The sequence below is a fragment of the Tiliqua scincoides genome, chromosome 1, assembly GCF_035046505.1.
Source record: "Tiliqua scincoides isolate rTilSci1 chromosome 1, rTilSci1.hap2, whole genome shotgun sequence".
Taxonomy (NCBI): domain Eukaryota; kingdom Metazoa; phylum Chordata; class Lepidosauria; order Squamata; family Scincidae; genus Tiliqua; species Tiliqua scincoides.
The window spans coordinates 224,602,263-224,621,092 of NC_089821.1; the positions used below are offsets into that span (position 1 = coordinate 224,602,263).

An 18,830-nucleotide genomic window follows, 5' to 3' on the forward strand; every position below is an offset into this window, starting at 1 on the left:
CAGTTTTAGTTTGGCATTCTTCTAAGATTTTGTATGAGAATGGGGGTATGAATTCTGTTTTTGCCAATCCTTTTCCCAACATTTCATAATCCTATCTCAAAGCTTACAGATTTTTAGAGCTTGCATAACTTGTTTGGCATGAAAGACTGTGCAGGACTTTGAATTGTTGTAGCATGCAGCTTTTGAAAAATGCTGATTTTGAGGAAAAGGATTTTAAGGAGAGTAAGTGCTGTATTGTCTTTGTAGAACTTTATAACTTGCCATTCTGTTATTTTTGCTGTGTATTAATACTAAACTGTGAAAACTAACTATACGCTTTATTTTTTCAAGCGAGTAACTCGTTCTCAGGAGGAACTACGAGATGACAGTGTTTATCAGCCGGAAAGGAATCGATTAGAGGTTGCCATGCGGAAGGATGTGGAATATATTGATAGAAAATCAGATAGTGATCCATGGATGAACTCCTCTGTGGATTCTAGCACATCAAGCCAAGAGCATCTAAACCATTCCTCTAAATCTGTCCCCCCTGGTTCATTAACCAGAAGTGGACCTGGCCGTTGGAAAACTCCTATTGGCTCTCAGCCAATATCACTGGTAACTTCCCAGTCCACAAGAACTGACCTTCCTCCCCCTCCACCACCTCCACCAGTGCACTATGCAGCTGACTTTGATGGATTGCAGATGGATTTGCCTCTGCCTCCGCCTCCTCCTCCTCCAAACCAACCAGGGCCACAGTCATCGTCCCAGGTTGCTGCTGCAGAGCGTAAGAAGAGAGAAGAACATCAAAGGTGGTATGAAAAAGAAAAGGCACGTTTAGAAGAAGAACGTGACAGGAAGCGTCGTGAGCAGGAAAGAAAACTGGGACAAATGCGTGCTCAGCCATTAATGCCTGCTCAGCCCCTACTTCTTCCTGTTTCAGTTCAGCAAGCGAAACCAGAAAAGCCTTCAACATTACAGAGGTCCCAAGACACTGTCATTAGAGAACTGCAGCCTCAACAGCAACCTCGGACCATTGAACGAAGGGATCTTCAGTACATCACCATAAGCAAAGAAGAGCTGTCCTCTAGTGATAGCTTGTCTCCTGACCCTTGGAAACGAGATGCCAAGGAAAAGCTAGAGAAACAGCAGCAGATGCACATTGTAGACATGCTAAGCAAAGAGATTCAAGAACTTCAGAACAAGCCAGATCGTACAGCTGAAGAGAACGACCGCCTGCGCAAACTCATGCTTGAGTGGCAGTTCCAGAAACGGCTCCAAGAGTCAAAGCAAAAAGATGAGGACGAGGATGATGAAGAAGACGATGACATTGATACTATGCTCATTATGCAGCGTCTGGAAGCTGAGAGAAGAGCAAGGGTAAAATGAGAGAATCCATTAAAAAAACTTGTGTGTTAAAATTGCATGGTTGCATAAAATTTTGCATGATATAGGAAGTCTTCATGTCATTTAGGTATCGCTACAGGATAAAGGAGGACTGGGCTGTCTTAATGTCCCTGACTTTCATTTTATATATGAAGGATAACCTAATCTATCCTGATTTGTCCAATTAAGTGGTGTCTCAATTTACTAACGGAGCGGGGATATCCCTCTTTCCAGTCCCCTTTTTTCAGGGGGGAAAAATTGTTTGGGAATGGAAGGAAAGATTAGGCATCTGCTGTAGTTTCTTTAAAGTAAACACCAGTTGATGCCTCTCTTGTTTAAATTTGGTGTATGATGCATAGATGTTAGAGCAAAAAGGACAGGCATCCTTAGTAAGTCCTTTTTTTAATTGTTCTTGATTTTTGTATATTTACAAAGCCCACACCATTAAAATCAGATTTTTTTAAATCTTTGTATCTGTCAAAGTATAGGACATGATTGTTTTAAATTCCAGAAATGGTGATATGTTCTATCTTCACCAGAAAACCAATTCTTTAGTAAAGTTAACTTATTCTTTTGAGGAGTACAACCATGGTAACTGATTTAAGTACACTCATCCATTTTTTTATTTGTAGAACCTGAACTAGCCAGTTCAAAGCTGTATATCTGACACTGATGGATGGTCAGGTTTAGATTAGTATTGGATTTCAAGATTTATTTGGCAATTGTTGTTTTATATGGTATGCTTCTGTTGCCACTATGATGTAGTGAGAATATTAGATTTCCATAGCTTCTCTCTTCTGCATCTTCACACAGAATGCATCACTTTATTTTTATTTTATTTTTTTCTGTTGTGGCTAAACATTTCTACACTGCATTTAAGCAGATGAAATTAAGGCTAAATGTGTTCCTGGCATGCAGATTTGCTGTACTGAATCCCATTACCACTAACACTGTTTTTGTCAATTAGTTTTTAAATGAACAATTAAAAGTCTACATTAATTGATCCTTTAGAAACAAGGCTTCATTCTCAAACATTTAACAAATCTTGTTATTGTTAAAGCTGCATCAAATTTTTTGTTAGGTGGCCATCTTGATTACATAACTCATTTGCTACATAATTCTTAGCCAGCAGAGCGGATGCATTTATATTTTGTAGACTTTAAAAACTGTTGTGGTCTCTTTCCTGGTGAGCAAAAAAATTTAAAAAGAAATGGCAACTTTTGGCTGCTTCTTTGCAATGAATCACTGCATTTACATTGCATAGATCTTTAACCTGATATAAGAATACTGTGTAGGCAGTTTAGAGATATAATCTGTTTTTTAAACAACTTTTTTCTTATTTAAGGATGTTCACTAGTTCTAAATTGGAGTATCAAGCACTGCATTTTCTTTTTTCTATTTTATACAGCTGTAGTAACAAATCAAAGAAAAAATGGTTTTGGCATAGTGCAAATCTAAATTTGCCCTTATTTTCACTGTGCATCTTTCTTTTTCCTTCTCTTATTATCTGCAGCAGACTGCTATGCCAGCAATCTCTGTTCTAGATTTGGTATGTTCTTATTTCTTTCTCTTCAATGCCTTTTTCTTATTGCTTTCCCCCTTTTTTCTTTTTCTTTTAATTAATAATGATCCAATATGTGTTGGATATTGTCTTTATCATCTGAGTGCTATAAGGCAGGGTGTAATAGAGTAAATTAGCTGTAAGCATGCACATGTTGCTGGAGGTATGGTCTTAACTTTTTTTTCTCTCCTACCTTTCTCCTTTCAGTGTTGTGTTCTGTTTGCATCTTTGAATTGTTTGCAGCTGTGACCTACCATAATTATATGAACCATACATTTATCATTTTAAAAAGCATTCAGTAGTTGAAAAAATCTAATATGTGGGTGAGGCTTTTTGATTGTTGTTCCTTTTTGGTGCAAATTGCTTATCCCTTTAACCATAGACTATGAAGGTAGTTGTCCTGACCATTTCTGTTACCAGCATTTAATGTGTAAATACTATTATGTTGCAGTGCTGAGCTCCTCACTTCTCTTATTCACATGATGGACTTAGCATAGTTTGGAATTCACATTCACTGTTCTGAAACTATTTATTTTTTACTACTTCAAATGCTACCTCTAGGATACAAACTTTGAACTCATTTTGTAGATAATTTAGAGTACCTGTAGAAAAATAATTCATCCTTACATGGTCAGGTTGCTTCATTTCAGTAATAAACTAGTAGAAAGCTAACTGCATCCAAAAGTCTCATGTCTTGCATGTCAGTAATCTTCCTGTAATGTGTAACTACAGCCAGTTAGATGCTAACTACTTACATATGAAACAAGGTTCATCCTACTCTGATCACCTAATACTTTTTCACTTCCGGTTAACTTTATAAAACATTCTTGGAATGTGTCCTCTGATATAAATCTTTAAGTGACTTTTGATCTGATTAGCACACTGCAGTTTGCTTCTTGTCCCTGCTGATTTATCTACACAAGTAGGGACATTGATCATTAAAGTAGACTCTCATATTGATGTATTTCTGTATCTGTTTCCAGATTTTGGACACACTCCAACCAGTGTTAAATCCCATTGATTTCAAGAAAAGAGATTTAATTTAGCTTAGCTTAATTATCTCATTGTAATCAATGGAATTTAGATAGTTAAAAATGTCATCTGTCTTCCCTTTTTCATTTTTAAGTTGTTTATTTTTGACTATTAGCTTTAGAATAGAATAACACCACTTGTTGCAAAACTTTGGCATTAACAATTTGAGCTGTTTAAGCAGTGTGGGACATAGTCCAGCAGTTCTCCTTTATTCTTTTATGACACTGTTTCTAACAGGTGTAAGTGGATAATACCCATTATGCTTCTCCTTGAGGACACTTTTTGAAATAATTTCATTTCTCCAAGATCTTCTGATAGGTTAAGATGATCTATTGTGTGGGAAAGATCTGCCTTAAAAGTGAAAGAATACATACTTAAATGTGTGGGGTAGATTCACATGATGTTTTCACTGGAAGGTGACCAGAAAATCCCTTCACTGTGATAACCCTTATGCATATTCTTTTGAGAAAAATAATGGGATATAACCTTGTGGCATTAGTGCCCAAGGCAGCCTAAATTGGCACCTCAGGAGAACACTGTTTCTAGGGCCAGTCTGTTTATACAGCAGAGCTGGAAGCAGACCTTTTTAACATGTCAAGAAATGATGTCACTACAAACAGAAGCCATCACTAAAATTTTGGGATTTTTCAGTTAGCCCTTGAAACGGTGGAATTAAAATAGAAGCTGAGAATCTTTTTCTTTTATCTTTCTAACCTTGTTTGGCTTGTAGAAATTGAGTGTGTAAGGCTTAGTGTGTAAGACTTAGTAGGATGAGGAGATAGTTGAGTGGAACTTGCCAATATTTTATTGAATAAAATGCAGGCATCCACCTGTATCTGCAGGGGTTCTGTTCTGTTGTTGTCGTTGTCCCCCAATTCCAAGGATACCAGGGGTCCACTTTAAAATCTGAAGGGGAAAAAAGCCCAAAAAGCTTCTCCTCTTACTGTGCAGCAAAACTGCTATGTTTTGAAAGCCTTAGGCATTCCCCTGAGCTCCCTTATCCTCTTCCGGGTCCTGTGGAGCCCCTTCGACTTCACCGTGGTGCACAATGCATTCTGGAACAAACCTGGACAAAGGGAGATGCTTCCACATGCCCCAAAAGTGGCTGCAAGTAGCTCAGAAGACTGCCTAGAGCCCTCAAAACACAGTGGTGGAAAAAACTTTTTACATGTTTTTAAAGTGGACCCCCAGTATCCATGGGAATTGTGGGTAACTGAAACTGCAAATGATGGATCTGCAGATATCAGGGGACACTTGTATGTCATTACGTGGCTGCTGCAAGTGGTGTATTTTATCATATTTGTAAGCATGCCACATGAGCCTACCTGATCTGCTGCTTGATCAAGAGTCATAATGTTCTAGTCTTTAAATTTTAATTCCAGACACACCTGCAGTTTGAAACAAGAGTCGCTGATTTCAAGTTTTAAATTTCAGTGTAGTGTATGAGACCAGCTTCAGAAGGTTCATCATTCCAAAGGGTGCAGGAATGGCAAGTGCTTGGGCATAATCATTCTTGTGCATCAATGTCATGTCCAAAATAACATGTGTACACCTTGTCCAGTGGAGAGATGAGCCTTTTGTCCTCCCTTTTAAGAATTTGCATCTCACTACTTGGAGAGGCACAGGATCTAATTTGGGCCTGACAACAGTTTGCTAAAACAGAATGCAAATACAAAGTATTTGTGTAATCTTTGTAGGTGTCAGAAGCCAGTCAAAGACTGCACAACTGAAACAAGCATGTTATTTTGAAAGTAAATTTTCTTTGTGTGTGTGTTTTTTTTCTCCATGGGAAAAATTTTTAGTATTGTGTTCCATTTTCAGACATTACTAATGTTGAAGGAGGGGATCTTACATAAGTGTTTCTTTTTAGAGCTGGTAATATAGCATTTGTGTCAAACTAGATGTACATTTTTTTAAAACCCAGAAATGCCGTTGTAGCTTTCTATCCTGGGAAAGACTGTTTTTGTTTTATTTGAGGGGAAAAATTGAAGACAGATTTTTGTTAGTTACAGGATGAAGAACGCAGGCGGCAGCAACAGTTGGAAGAGATGCGTAAACGGGAAGCAGAAGACAGGGCCAGGCAAGAAGAAGAGCGCTGGCGCCAAGAGGAGGAGCGGACAAAGAAAGAAGCTGAACAAAAGGTTGTATGAAGCAAAAAGACTTTGTAGGATTTACCTGGAGATGTAAAATTTCCATAAATTATGAGCTGTTGGGGGAAAAGGTTTTTTTGGGGGGGGAAGGAAAAATGGGAGTCTTGGGGGGAAATTGAAGTATATGTGTGTATTTTTTCACATTGAATCTTGTTTTACTGTTTTAAGAACAAAATGCATTGTGTGTAACAGTGCTGTTGTGCTGTTTGGTATATTGATGAAGTGTTTAAGTATAAATATCTTAGTTTAGTTCAAATAATTACAAATACAATTGTTGCTCATTTAATGACTGAGATATGTTCTCCAATCCCTGTTGTTATGCAGTTAAGGGCACAATCCAAACCCGCGCTGGAGCAGGCAAGCCAGGAGGCTTGCGCTGCATCCAAGGCAGGTTTCTGGCCAGCAGCAGCTCAGCCAGAAGCAAGGGAAAACTCTTCCCCTTACCCCTGGGTAAGGGCTGCAGGCCCCAATGGGTCTCCTCAGACCTGCGCCACCTCTGGAGGTAGCACAAGTCCAAGGAGAGCAGAGCGGCTTGAAGCAGCTCCGTTCTCCACGGGGGCTGAGGTTGGGATCCGGCAAAAGTGGGGCCACTGATCGCCCGCCCTCCCCCCGTCCAGAAACGCCTCCTTCCCTCCTCCGCCCTGCCCCCCATGCCTACCTTTGCTGCTTGGGCCAGCGCAAGCATGCCAACACAAGCGACTGCAGGGGAGTTGCAGCGGAGGCTTATGCCAGCCTCTGCAGGCCGGCGCTTCTCGGAGCGCCGGCCTGGCTTCCCTGAGAGGAGGTACAGATGTGCTTTACTGCCCAAGGGACTTGGGTTGGCGTAAGGCACCCTTTGAATTGCACCCTTAATCGTTAAGCAAACATTCATCCCAATCTAGAGCCTTTGTTGTGTCAAGGGACGCTTCCTGCCAGACACTAGCTGGCTGCATGGGCTACTGCAGATAGATTGCCTCTTCTGCCTCTTTGCATTAGGATCCTCTTTGTTGTGTAAACAGACACTCTGCTGAAGGCTATAGGAGACCTGATTGTCTCATTAAGAGCCTCTTTCTGGTGCTTTGACCGCCATCATATAAGTGATCCATCGCTAAGCTGAAGGTTGTTAAGCGGCACATTCTTGTATAGGCAATAGTAGAGATGAAGTTTTTCCCAGTTGTAAAAAAAGGGGAAAAATTAAAACTGAAAAATAGAAATCATCAACGTTGTAAATAAAAGGATGTTATTATCTAGACTCAAAAAACAGTTTCTCTGGGAAGGAAGTCTGGCATTCCTACTGCTGAGGATGCCCCTCCTGGGAGGCAGGAACGGGACCTTGATAGATGGATACTCCTTCCACGTCGGGGGGGGGGCATCTCTCTGATCCCCAGTTCCAGTCCTGCCTTCCAGGCGCTAGGACGGACCTTAGTTGTGCTCCTGCATGACTTTAACCCTTTTTCCTTGGATCGCTTCTGGGGGGGTAATCTTGCACCCCACTCCCACCCCTTCCACTCTCAGACTCAGGACAGCCAGAGTCCATCTAGCCTGCGACAGTGGGGGAAAGGAGCAGCAGCAGCCAGCTGAGAGTAAGCAAGAGTAGGATGAGTGCAAATATCACAAATAATGATCCTTCTTTCAAATGTTTTCCAACTCTTTGGGAAAAATTTAAATTCTGGCTTCACAGTGTTACAGGCTGCCTGTAAATCTTGATATCAAGGTCCAATATATATAATTCCAAACGTAGATCAGTTTATTTCCCATGCTGCAAAAGATGGAGGAATCTGAAGCAGGTGAGATGAATTGAACCTTGCACTTGCCTGCAGTATATAGGAACAGTTATTAAAATTATTTATAAGGAACTAAGGGCAGGACACAAAAGTATGTCACAGAATCTTACCTTAAAAACATTTCACAAATCTTTCTGAAAATGAAAACATTTTCAGTGTTCTGCCAAATTTTTAGTTTTCCTCCGAGTGTGTGTTTTCTGAGCTTTGACATCTGTCTTCATCTAATTACCGTAACCACTAGCAATTTGATTTTAGGAATGGATGACTGTAGCCACTTTGAAAAGTTGATACAGAGAAAGCTTTGCTTTAGTGCAGCTTTTCTCAAGCTGTGGGTCGGGACCCACTAGGTGGGATGTAAGCCAATTTCAGGTGGGTTTTGTAGCATGTAGCTCAGCCACCACTGAAAATTCAGAGCTGAAAATACAGGGTACAGAGCTGCTGGTTAGGGCAGGCTCCCAGGGGGAGAAAGACATGGTACTTTGCCTTGAATAAGTGGGAAAATGGAATGCTGGAAGGAGGGGGAGGGTTGTGTGGTTGAAGAAGCACCCAAATCTTCATTCTGCTTTGACTTTTAAGCTGGAATGTTTAAATTCTGAGCTATGCAAAATAACAGCACGAGAGAGCTGGGTAATAGGACCTTTGGCTGATCATGACTTAGGTGTGAAGCCTAAATTGATTGTCACTTCCAGGTTAATGACATCACTTCTGGTGGGTCCCAACAGATTGTCATTCTAAAAAGTGGGTCCTAGAACTGAAAAGTTTGAGAACCACTGCTTTAGTGGATACAAACCTTGAGCATTACAATTGTTGCCAGTATTGTAGAACATGTATAGTATTTAACGTATGCTATGTGCTGTACTGTAGATAAAACCAGTATTCAGGCTTACAGCATAATTCAAGACAAAATTGTTGGAAAAGACAAATGGAGAGAATGAGGGGTAACATCAAAGGAGAGCAAACCATAGAAATACAGTGACAAGACCATGAAGAGTTCTGAAATGAGGAAATGTTTAAATGTAATATGAAAGGGTAAAGGAACCCAAATGAAGAAGTAAAAGAGTGGTATTAGTTTGGTCAGAATAGCAAGCAAGATAGAGCAGCAATATCAGTCATTTATCTGTAATGAGTCAAAATAACCTCTTAGGGTCTGTTAGAATACTGACCATAGTTTAGTGAGCAGGTCCCTTGATCATACATGCTCCCCATCCTCATTGGTTCAGCATTCTATGTTGCCTTTTACTGATCATAATTGGGAGTAATCTTAACATTATGGTTCAATTTAGAAAACATTTTTGACCTCCTAGCAAAAATTTTATAAGGAGAAATGCAAGTGTAAAGCTAACCTTGAGGACCTGACTACAGGATTGCTTAATCTTCTGTTTTTGCTTCTCATGCAAGAATTTCTTTTGCTCACCTCTATCGTGGTTCAGTGTTGTATTAGACTATTAATAACTGGGGACATTCCAACCATGGTTGGTAATGGTCATGTGTAACATTGAACTGTTTCTAAACTTGCATGCATGTGAGAAAGGTAAGAGGAAGCATGTGATTCCATGGCTAACATCACATCTGCACTGGTCCAAAAAGATAATTTTATCTCCAAATTGCCTGATACTTGATGTTTGCCATTTACCAATACCCTTTTGTTCCTGCAGAGGCGACAAGAAGAAGAATATTACAATCGCTTGGAGGCTGAAAGGCGGCGGCAGCATGATGAGGCAGATCGGAGATTGCTGGAACCTGATGAGCCTGGTCTGTACAGACCTCCGCTTCCACGGGAATATGAATTCCCACCCCCGCCCCCTTCATCTAATGCTCCTCCTCCCCCACCTCAGCGAAACACCTCTTACCTCAAAACACAGGTCCTCTCCCCTGATACGGTTTATACCGCCAAGTTTGTTGCATACAATGATGATGATGAGGAGGAGGAGGATTCCTGTCTAGCAGCAGGTCAGGATAAGTACTCCAGTACAAGAAAGTCTTATGGTGACCTTCCTCCTGCCACCCTTAAGCCACAACAGCCCTCACGCCAGCCACGCCCAGCCTCAGATGGCATCTTTCTTTCCAACTCATTCCAGCCATCCTCGGTCAATGCCAACAGTACTGCTTCCAAAACAAGCCAACCCCCTCCCCTACCAAACAAACCGAGTTTCATCAATCTCAGCAACTCAAAAGGTAGACTTAAAATTTTTAATTTAAGAATCTTTCTGTGTGAAACTCTCTGCACATTTTCCACTACGGGGTTCTGGACCAAATCATTTCATGATTATTTCTCCCTTGATCACTATCTTCAGCATGGTGATCTAACTTTAAATCTGACGTGCTACTGTAAATCCTTTTTAAAAATGTGTATGTTCTTTCAAATACCTTTATTCCTTATCAAACTCTCTACAATTCCTTTTTTCATACAATGAAAGCACAATGATTTTGAAAATCCTTTTTCAACCATCTATAAAAGTACTGTTGGTTTTGGCTTTTGTCTGTTTCTGGTTTTCATTGGTTCCACTGTGCTTTCATATTTCTAGCCACATGTTTCTCGTGGTAAATAGGACATGTGTGTTTGGCTCATTATTTAATGGGAAGAATCTTACCTTCTGCTTATTTGACGTGTAAATAGTGTGCAAATGGCTTTAAAAGCAGACTGGCGAACAGTTATTGTATTTGAAATGCTCAAATATGTGTGGGAGAAAAAATCAATACAATCTCTTTTTTAATTGTACAGGTTGCCTTCTATTGAATACAAGCCTATGTTCTCATGTTTACAATATCTTTTTCTGCCTCTCTCTCATTGTGTTCCTTTTCCTGACTTTCTTCTTCTTTCCCTGTTATTGCAAAGCAGCGTATTAAATATTTGCATTGTCTGCAGAGCACTAAATATCTGACTTCTGATAGTGTGACAAGTGAAAGAAAATTCCATTCAACATAGTTTCCAGATTCAGTTTTGGTACCAGGACTCTTGGATATTACTTCTCTCCCCACTCCATCTCCAAATTACATTGTAGAATAGCAATAGCCCTCAAGTTTTCTTTCAGCTTCACTATCACACTCTTTTTTCGTGTGTAGAACACAAACTTCAAGGTCTCACAGTCCTTTGAAGGTGAAATCAATCCTGCTTTCTATAGGTTTCAGCATTCAGAGTTAGAGGTGGTTCCACATTCTAGTTTTTCCAGGCAGGGATGACACCAGGTTGTTGGGGTGTCTTAGGGCACAGTCCAGTGCTGGAATATCCCCCATGGTGTGCACCACCCACCTCCCTAGCAGGAGGATGCTACCTCTACCTCCTGTGGATTGGATGCTACCTCTACCACTTATCGAGGGTTCAAGAGTCAATCCAGTCGGGCGAGCTGAGCCCTTGGCCAGTTCCCAGCCTGGCCAAACCCTGATTCCAACTCCACATCTGGTTGTAAGATCTCCCTCTTTGGGCAGTCAACTTCTGTGTACAGTGAAGGGAGCATGAGAAGAAGCTTGTTCTCATTCTTACCATATGTGGTAGGAAGGATGGAAAGGATAAATAGTACACAAAGAGCCCCTTCTCTTAACATTGTAGTCCTGTCAAAAGCAAGTAGAAACAGGCAGTAATAAACATTTAGTCCATCTTGGACCATGTTCACTCTTGGAGATTACTGGTGAGAAGTTCCCTTGAGTTTTTAATTTCTGTACACCTAAATGTATAGGACTGTGTTCCTGCTTACAATGCACATCTGTGCCTGTAAGTATAACCACTAGATGTTTACCTATTATGCACTTAAGATATGGTTAGAAAATGGCCATGTGTTAGATAAATCCTAGTTTTTTTCTATTTCTGATGTCTTCTCATAGAATCCTAGAATGTTAAAGTTGGACATGACCTAAAAGGTCATCTAGTCCAGCAGTCTCTAAACTGTGGTCCATGGTGCACCTGACGATCGTGTCCAGGCATAGCAAAGCCGTGCCAGAGCCTTATCGTTGTGGTGCCAAGTGACCTGTTTTCACACCATGACTTTACAGAGCTTTGCACCAGGCAGCCACGTCCACTGGTGATTGCTCCAGGAAGCTCAGCGCCCCGATTTCCTGGCAGAAGCAGCTGCCCAGTGCAAAGCTCTGCAAAATCATGGCACAAAAACTGATCACACTGAAATGGTAAGGTTCCATCACAGCCACACTACACATGGACACAATCATCAGGTGCACTGGATCCGGCCCATCTGAGTTTGGAGGCCCCTCACTGGAGGCAACTACTACAGCATCCCTGACAGATGGCTATCTGGCTTCTGCTTGAAAGCCTCTAATGAGGTGGATGTTGCATGAGATAGATTATTCCAGTGCTGGACATCTTTCAGTGAGGAAATTTCTTTGTCTTGCCTACATCTACTTCCTGTAATTTTCAACCCATTGGTTTTAGTCTTGCCCTTGGGAGCCAGAGAGAATAAGTTCTTCCCTTTTGTATGGAAGCTGTTTAGATATTTGAATACCACTATCGTATCTTCGCCTAATCTTTTTTCTAGGCTAAGCATACCAAGATCTTTTAATCATACTTTATTGGACTTGGTTTGCAGACCTCTCACCAGCTTTCTTGCCCTCCTCTGAACCCATTCCAGCTTATCAACATCCTCCTTAAAATGTGGTGCCCAGAACTGGATACAGTATTCCAAGTGAGATCTGACCAGTGTGACATAGAGTTGGAACTGTTATTTCTCGTGATCTGGACTCTATTAAAGTCTATATGTTAAAGTCTGCCTAGCATTCCATTAGCTTCTTTTGCAGCTGGATCACACTCCCAGTTCTTTTAATTAACATGAATTTGTTGAAGAAATTTTCTGTACTTCCTTTGCTGCTATTTAACATTCCTTTTGGGATAGCCTCAGTGATTAAAATTCTCAGTGGTTCAAATTTGCATACAAATATTTAGCTGTTACCAGAAACAGTCAGGTGTAGAAGACCTTTCCTATTGCCAGTCATTCCCTATTGCTCTGATGCTGTGCATTGCATAATATATTGAGTAACTTCATAAATAATACTCACTTGTACATCTTAATCCTACTGCAGCCAATTTCAAGTAACTTTGGCAGTTACTTGAGTCATCTCTCTCAACCCTTCTTTCAAATTCTATTTTTTAAGAAAGCTCTGTCTTTCAGTAATTATCGTCTTGTGTCTCATTTTAAGACACAAATAAACATAGGCAAATTTTGATAGTTTCCGAGGCATGTTGTGTAGTATGATGCTTTGCCTTGGCCTCAGTGCTTGAGCCATACAACTAATTTGGGCTATTTTTTAAAAAGGTTGTATATTCCACCTGCATGATCACTCTTCTGTGAAGACTGCCTGCGTACAGTATAAAGCTCTTTGCACAAAATTCAGAATTCCCTATGCAGCTTTTCATGTCTCCATTGCACTAATATGGTCGTGTATCTGTCTTCTGTGGACATTGACACATAGCAAAGTGTGCTTCTGCAAAAATGAATTTTCCCAGCTCCTTCCACTGGATCATTTGGGATCACTTTAAAGTACTGGAATAAACTTGGTCACCTTGGCTAAAAATACCAATGTAGTTGAGCAGTGTCTATTTTCAATTGTGAAAAAATTATGACAGGATTTAAAACTTGGCTGTGGCAAAGTTTTATGTAATACTTACTCAGAAATAAATCTCACTGTTCAATTGGACTTACTCCCAGATATGTGTGCGTAGTCTTGTTAACCACTGGAGAATCAGTAGTGTTAAATATTGCATTGTTTGCACATTTTAGCACTAAAATGTCTTTTTCAGTATTCGGTTTGAACAGATGACTAAAAATATACTAATGGAAGGAGCATACATTTTGCTTTTGTGTACATTAAGGCTCACAAGGCATAACACATGCAGTAAAGAGACTAAAAGCATCAGTTAAAAATAGATGAGGAATTATGGCAACACCTATACAGACAATTTACCCAAACAGTACAAATAGCAATGGAGGAAATATATTTTCATCTAGATATGGCATTGATCTTATAAGTAGAATGAATGTGTTTTGCCTTGTGGCCTTTAGAGAGGATTGATCTTCTGTGTGGGAATTTTACTTGTATAAGATCTAAATATAAAGGTGCAGTGCTATAAAATGTATAAAAAACAGAAACGTACAGGAAAAGGACACACCTAATTCTCCTCTGAGTATATAATGTAAAATGGCCAAGTAGTTTTGCAGACTGTCTGAATAATTTACAAGTTAAATAAGCACGTGAGAAAGTTGTCATAGCAACTCATCTTCATATTTCATATATTTATTATGAAAGTAGATATTTATATTTATACTTTTGAATACTCTTATAAGTATATATTTATACTTTTGAATACTCTTACCTTATCCAACTGATCAGATTATTTGGGATAGAATTTAAAGAAAGCAATACTTCCAGATGCTAGCTGGAAATATATTCATCAGCACTTTCGTGAAACAGGGTAGCTAACACATAGCCTTCACAAGGACTGCTTATATTCCATTAGTTTCAGTGACTTATAGCCTAACTGCAGAATTGCAGCTGTCTAGTTTTCCAAAGATATCACAGAGGCTGCTCTGTTGTTAGAAGCTTCTTCCTCAAGCAAAAAGAGCATTGAATTTATGAATTTATTTTGTCGATTTACACCCTGCCTTCCTGTTAAAAGCAAGGCAGCTTACAATAAAATCAAACTATAATTTTAAAAATAAAAAACAATCAACAGGCAATAACATAAATAAAACATTCCCCTCTAAATTCCCCACTACTGATGGAAGGGTCCTGTGGACAGAAAAGATCCTTGTGAGGGCCTAGTATTTTTTCTGCTTGAGGAAAGAAAGCTTTTGATGACCAAGTTATACTATACAAAACTTAAGTATTCAACTCAGTTTCTCATATGGTTGAGTTTGTATTTGCTTTAATACTGCTTACTGTACCCGCTGCATAAATATTTGATTCACTTTGTCATATACATATTTAAAAGTAAAAGTCACAAGAGGAAAGCAGTTTACGTGATTTAATAATTTAGTTTCAGTAGCATATATATTTTAGTCAGCTTGACAGTCCTTTTAGGTATAGATTACATTTGTTGGTTGGGTATTTGCAATTGCTTTCGAAAATTAGAAAGCATAGGTTCAGAGTTTTTCCTTCACCAAAAGCACTGCACCTTTTAGAAAAATAAAATTGCTTCATACTTCTACTCAAGTATTACAACTATCATTTTACTTTTTCTTCCATAAGGATCAAACTCTTACACTGGATCTCCTGGAGCAATTGCAGGCCCACATGAACCTTATCGGGATCCAAGAGAGAAAAAAGCAAAAAGGTACAAAGAAAAAAACCCACCTTAAATAACACTGTGATATTTATGTATGCTGTTGTATATGCTTTTTTAATTGAAATTGAGATAATATAGTCACTATTTAAGGTCTTGGAAGATTTGACATAAACATAGCAATGCATTATGTAAAAGCACTTACAGGAGATGATGTGTACTTATATTATTAAAGTCAGTGGTGCATTTTAGTGTTGTGAGAGCCCCATATACATCTTTCATTTGAAAACACCTCTTCCTTCAAATTTTGAGCCGCAACCCCACGTCAGTATTGAAAGTAATTATATGGAATTAACTTCAGATGTGAACCAATTCTATGTAAAGCAGAATACAAGTCTAAAGAAAAGCATGAAGAGAACCCAAACAAAATTTTCCATGCTGGGAAAAATTAGCAATGAGCTGTCCAGTTTTAATTATGTTTACTTGGAAATAAGCCCCATTTGTTTCTGTGGGACTTAGAAGGAGGTCAACCTAATGAAGGGTGAATGTGAATCTGCCAAATGAATAAATATGAAGGACTGTAGATCAAACTGAATAAACATGCAAGAGACCTGTACAAGGCAAGGTATTTATAAACATGGAACTATTTTTTTTCTTTCTTTGCAGCCAAGATGCAGATTTACCTGGTGCACCAGAGAACCTGACTTTCCGGGAACGACAGAGACTCTTTTCCCAGGGCCAGGATGTGTCCAACAAAGTGAAGGCATCTAGAAAATTAATGGAACTGGAAAATGAATTAAATACAAAATAGGATAAAAGGCACCTTATAAGAAGTAATCTGAAATATCTCTATGGAACTAATAAAAGGGGCTGCTCAAGAAGTGTCTTCTGACAAATGAGATGGATCCTTCATCTGGACTACTGTTTGAGATGTTGCAATAGCAAGAAAACCAATTCTTTACCAGGAGCTTGTGGTTTATACAATTAAAGCACTGTAAAATATATTTTAATTATATGAAGCAAGTGTCATTTCCTTTCTTCCCACCCTTTCCCTTGTTTGGGTGGGCACGGCAGGGGAACTACTTCTGCAGTAGTCTTGGATCACACTTAATGAAGAATAGTTGTTTCTTGGTCTTTTACAGAAACTGTTAAGCAGAGATTGTGGCTATAGCTTGAACTGCCTAGTCTAACCTGTGCACTGGCTTGTTGATATCTGTAGGTGTTTGATCAAAGATCCAAAGTGATATGCAACCTTAAGGTATATTGAGAGCTAATCATACAGATTACATCCATATCATTAAAAACTAGGATTGATGTCTGAGGGGTCCCTTGGATCAACTCCGTGGTAAAAACATGAACGAATCAAAAAGGGCTGCATAAGGGTGTTAACCAGAGAATAGTATCTATATTCATACAGTCCTCTGGACATGAAATACTTGATCTAATTTGGTGGCAGTCTATGTGATGTGACAAGGCACATACCCTCTTTTTTCCAGCTGTTCCTCCTTCATCACCAAGTTGATCTGCAAACCACTTTTTAAATAGGAGTTTTAAAATCGGATAGTTAGAGTAGAAGAGGAGGCTGCAAAAGCATGGGTGAACACATGAGTATGGAGTGTGTGTGTGTGTGTGTTTTTATTATGGCTACAAAATTTTAATATTATATAGAAATTCCAGAGCTAAGCAATAGGGAGTATGCTCCTTTTGGTAGCCCCACTGTAGCCAAGACTAAACCAAAGTTAAATGTTACAAAAGGATGAAGACTTTCATTACCAGTAGCTGTCATATTAAGCACTACTTGGAGAGGAAAATGGCATAGCCAATACTGTGGCTTGAAATAAAGGCAAGGTATTGCCTGCTAAAAAGAATTTCCCTGAGGTGGCATGACAGTGCCCTCCACATCACTTGTCCTTCCTGTTGACGGAAATGCTAGTCAAGCTGCCTTTCGGGTTTACCAATATCCTCTTCTATATACTGTAGAAAATGTTGGCAGTTCAAGCTATTTTTCACACTATATTGCAGAATTATTTAATTTTAAATGGTGAAAACTTTTCTCCCACTGTTCCTTCAGCTATGCATATATGGCTGATGATGTTGAGAATAAGGACCTCATCAGAATTTGTTTCTCATTGTGTGATGTTTAAAACAATATATAGTGATTCTAAGCAAATTTTCTATTTGATAAAACCCTTAATTGGGTTTTAGATGATTTTTTTTCTGTAAAATATGTTCTCTTATAAATATATTTAGGGAATTATGCACACTTCCAAATGCAGAGGGTAGACTTTCACTGCCTTAGAAATCACTTTTAATAAGGGTTGTATGATAAATAAATGCAAGTTTAATGATATTAAATTGGAGTGTAAATATTTTTTTTACTTATTTCAGGTTTCTTATTTGAAAGTGTGCTTTTACCGTTCACTTGTTTAAATATGAAGTAGGGGACTAGATTGATTGAAAGTGTTAATGAAGGATCTGCATGCTTGCTATGTCTGTTAATCAGGAAAAGCAAGCCTCCCTTGAGTTGTCTTGAGAACACTAGATTTTCTGTGGCTGGAATACTGTTGCTGCTAGAACCTAAGCAAAGAAATATCACCTACCATGGAGTGGATTTGACTGCTATTGGGCATTCAGGTCAAGTGTGAATATGAGTAAAAGTGCTTTTCATAACTGTATGTGCATTATTATGGAAAAAAACATCAAAACTGCTGTAGTTTCCCATTTCTACTGTATTTCACTTGCAACCTATTTTTAATAAACTTTGTATTGTATTTAACTTTGCACTGTATAATGTCTGAATCAAGAGTATTTGTTCAGATGACATATGTTTGCTGTACCAATATGAAATTATTCTTGGTGTAAGTTTGCCTTAAATATAATTGGACAGGACGGAAGCCTTAATGTTGAATTGGATTTAAGTTGTTGTTGATACAATGGATAAATGCCTGTTCCAGTAAACTAGGTTGGAGTTGATAAATTCTTGTCACTAAATTCATAAACAATCTGATTTGTTTGCCTGCTACCTATTTGGGAGCTGCAGGACTTGTTTGTTTGTTATTTTGCGACATCCAGTATTTTATTCCATATTGGCTAAAAACGACCAATTTAGTTTTCATTCTGCATTACACAAATACTGTCTTTCCTGGCTTGACTGCAAAGCAGTTTAACTCTGAAAATCTTGTAATGGTAATCAGATCTTGATTTGAGGATGAATAAGCAGAAAGCCACACAGATTGATAGTCATATCTCAGTTAGAATGTCTTTATTAAGAAGAAATTATGACGAACGCCAAGATATGATAAAATGCAATGAAAATTACTTGAATGTTTATTCCGTTTTTAATTAGTCTTCTCATACTACTTCTTGGTTTAACCTAATGACTTCTGCTTTAAGCTGAGGAAAATTCATCAAACTAAGGGCGCAATCCAAAGGCGCCCATGGACCAACGCAGCTCCCTTGTGCCGGTCCAGGAGGGTTACAAACGTGCCATAAGGCACACTTACGCCTCAAGAGGAAGTCAGGCTGGCGCTCAAAGAAGCGCCAGCCTATGGAGGCCGACACAAGCCTCCAGGCCAGCTTCCTCCTCGCAAGTTGCGTTGCACGGCTGGGCTGACACAAAGAAGAAAGGTAGGCAGGAGGAAGGCATTCCTGGGTGGGGGGAGGGTGGGCAGTGGGTGGCCCCAGGGGCGGGCAGGCGGGGAGTGGGAGGCGGGGCTGGGATCAGGCAGTATGCAATT

The 18,830-nt window shown here is 39.3% G+C and overlaps 1 protein-coding gene across 13 annotated transcripts in view; it reads left to right on the forward strand.

Annotated features, from left to right (window-relative positions):
- Positions 1-18,370, forward strand: part of AFDN (afadin, adherens junction formation factor) — a 141,038-nt gene extending 122,668 nt beyond the window's left edge. For 5 of the 13 annotated variants that reach the window (XM_066616439.1, XM_066616456.1, XM_066616448.1 and 2 more), the window contains 5 exons: positions 331-1,356; positions 5,962-6,096; positions 9,524-9,818; positions 15,060-15,144; positions 15,760-18,369. In XM_066616439.1, coding sequence (XP_066472536.1) covers positions 331-1,356; positions 5,962-6,096; positions 9,524-9,818; positions 15,060-15,144; positions 15,760-15,904 — 1,686 coding nt within the window. In that variant the 3' untranslated portion in view covers positions 15,905-18,369. Of the gene's footprint in view, positions 1-330; positions 1,357-2,875; positions 2,912-5,961; positions 6,097-9,523; positions 10,044-15,059; positions 15,145-15,759 lie in introns of all 13 variants that reach the window. The other 8 variants (XM_066616412.1, XM_066616429.1, XM_066616421.1 and 5 more) reach the window with 4 other exon arrangements.
- Positions 18,371-18,830: the final 460 nt, after the last annotated feature.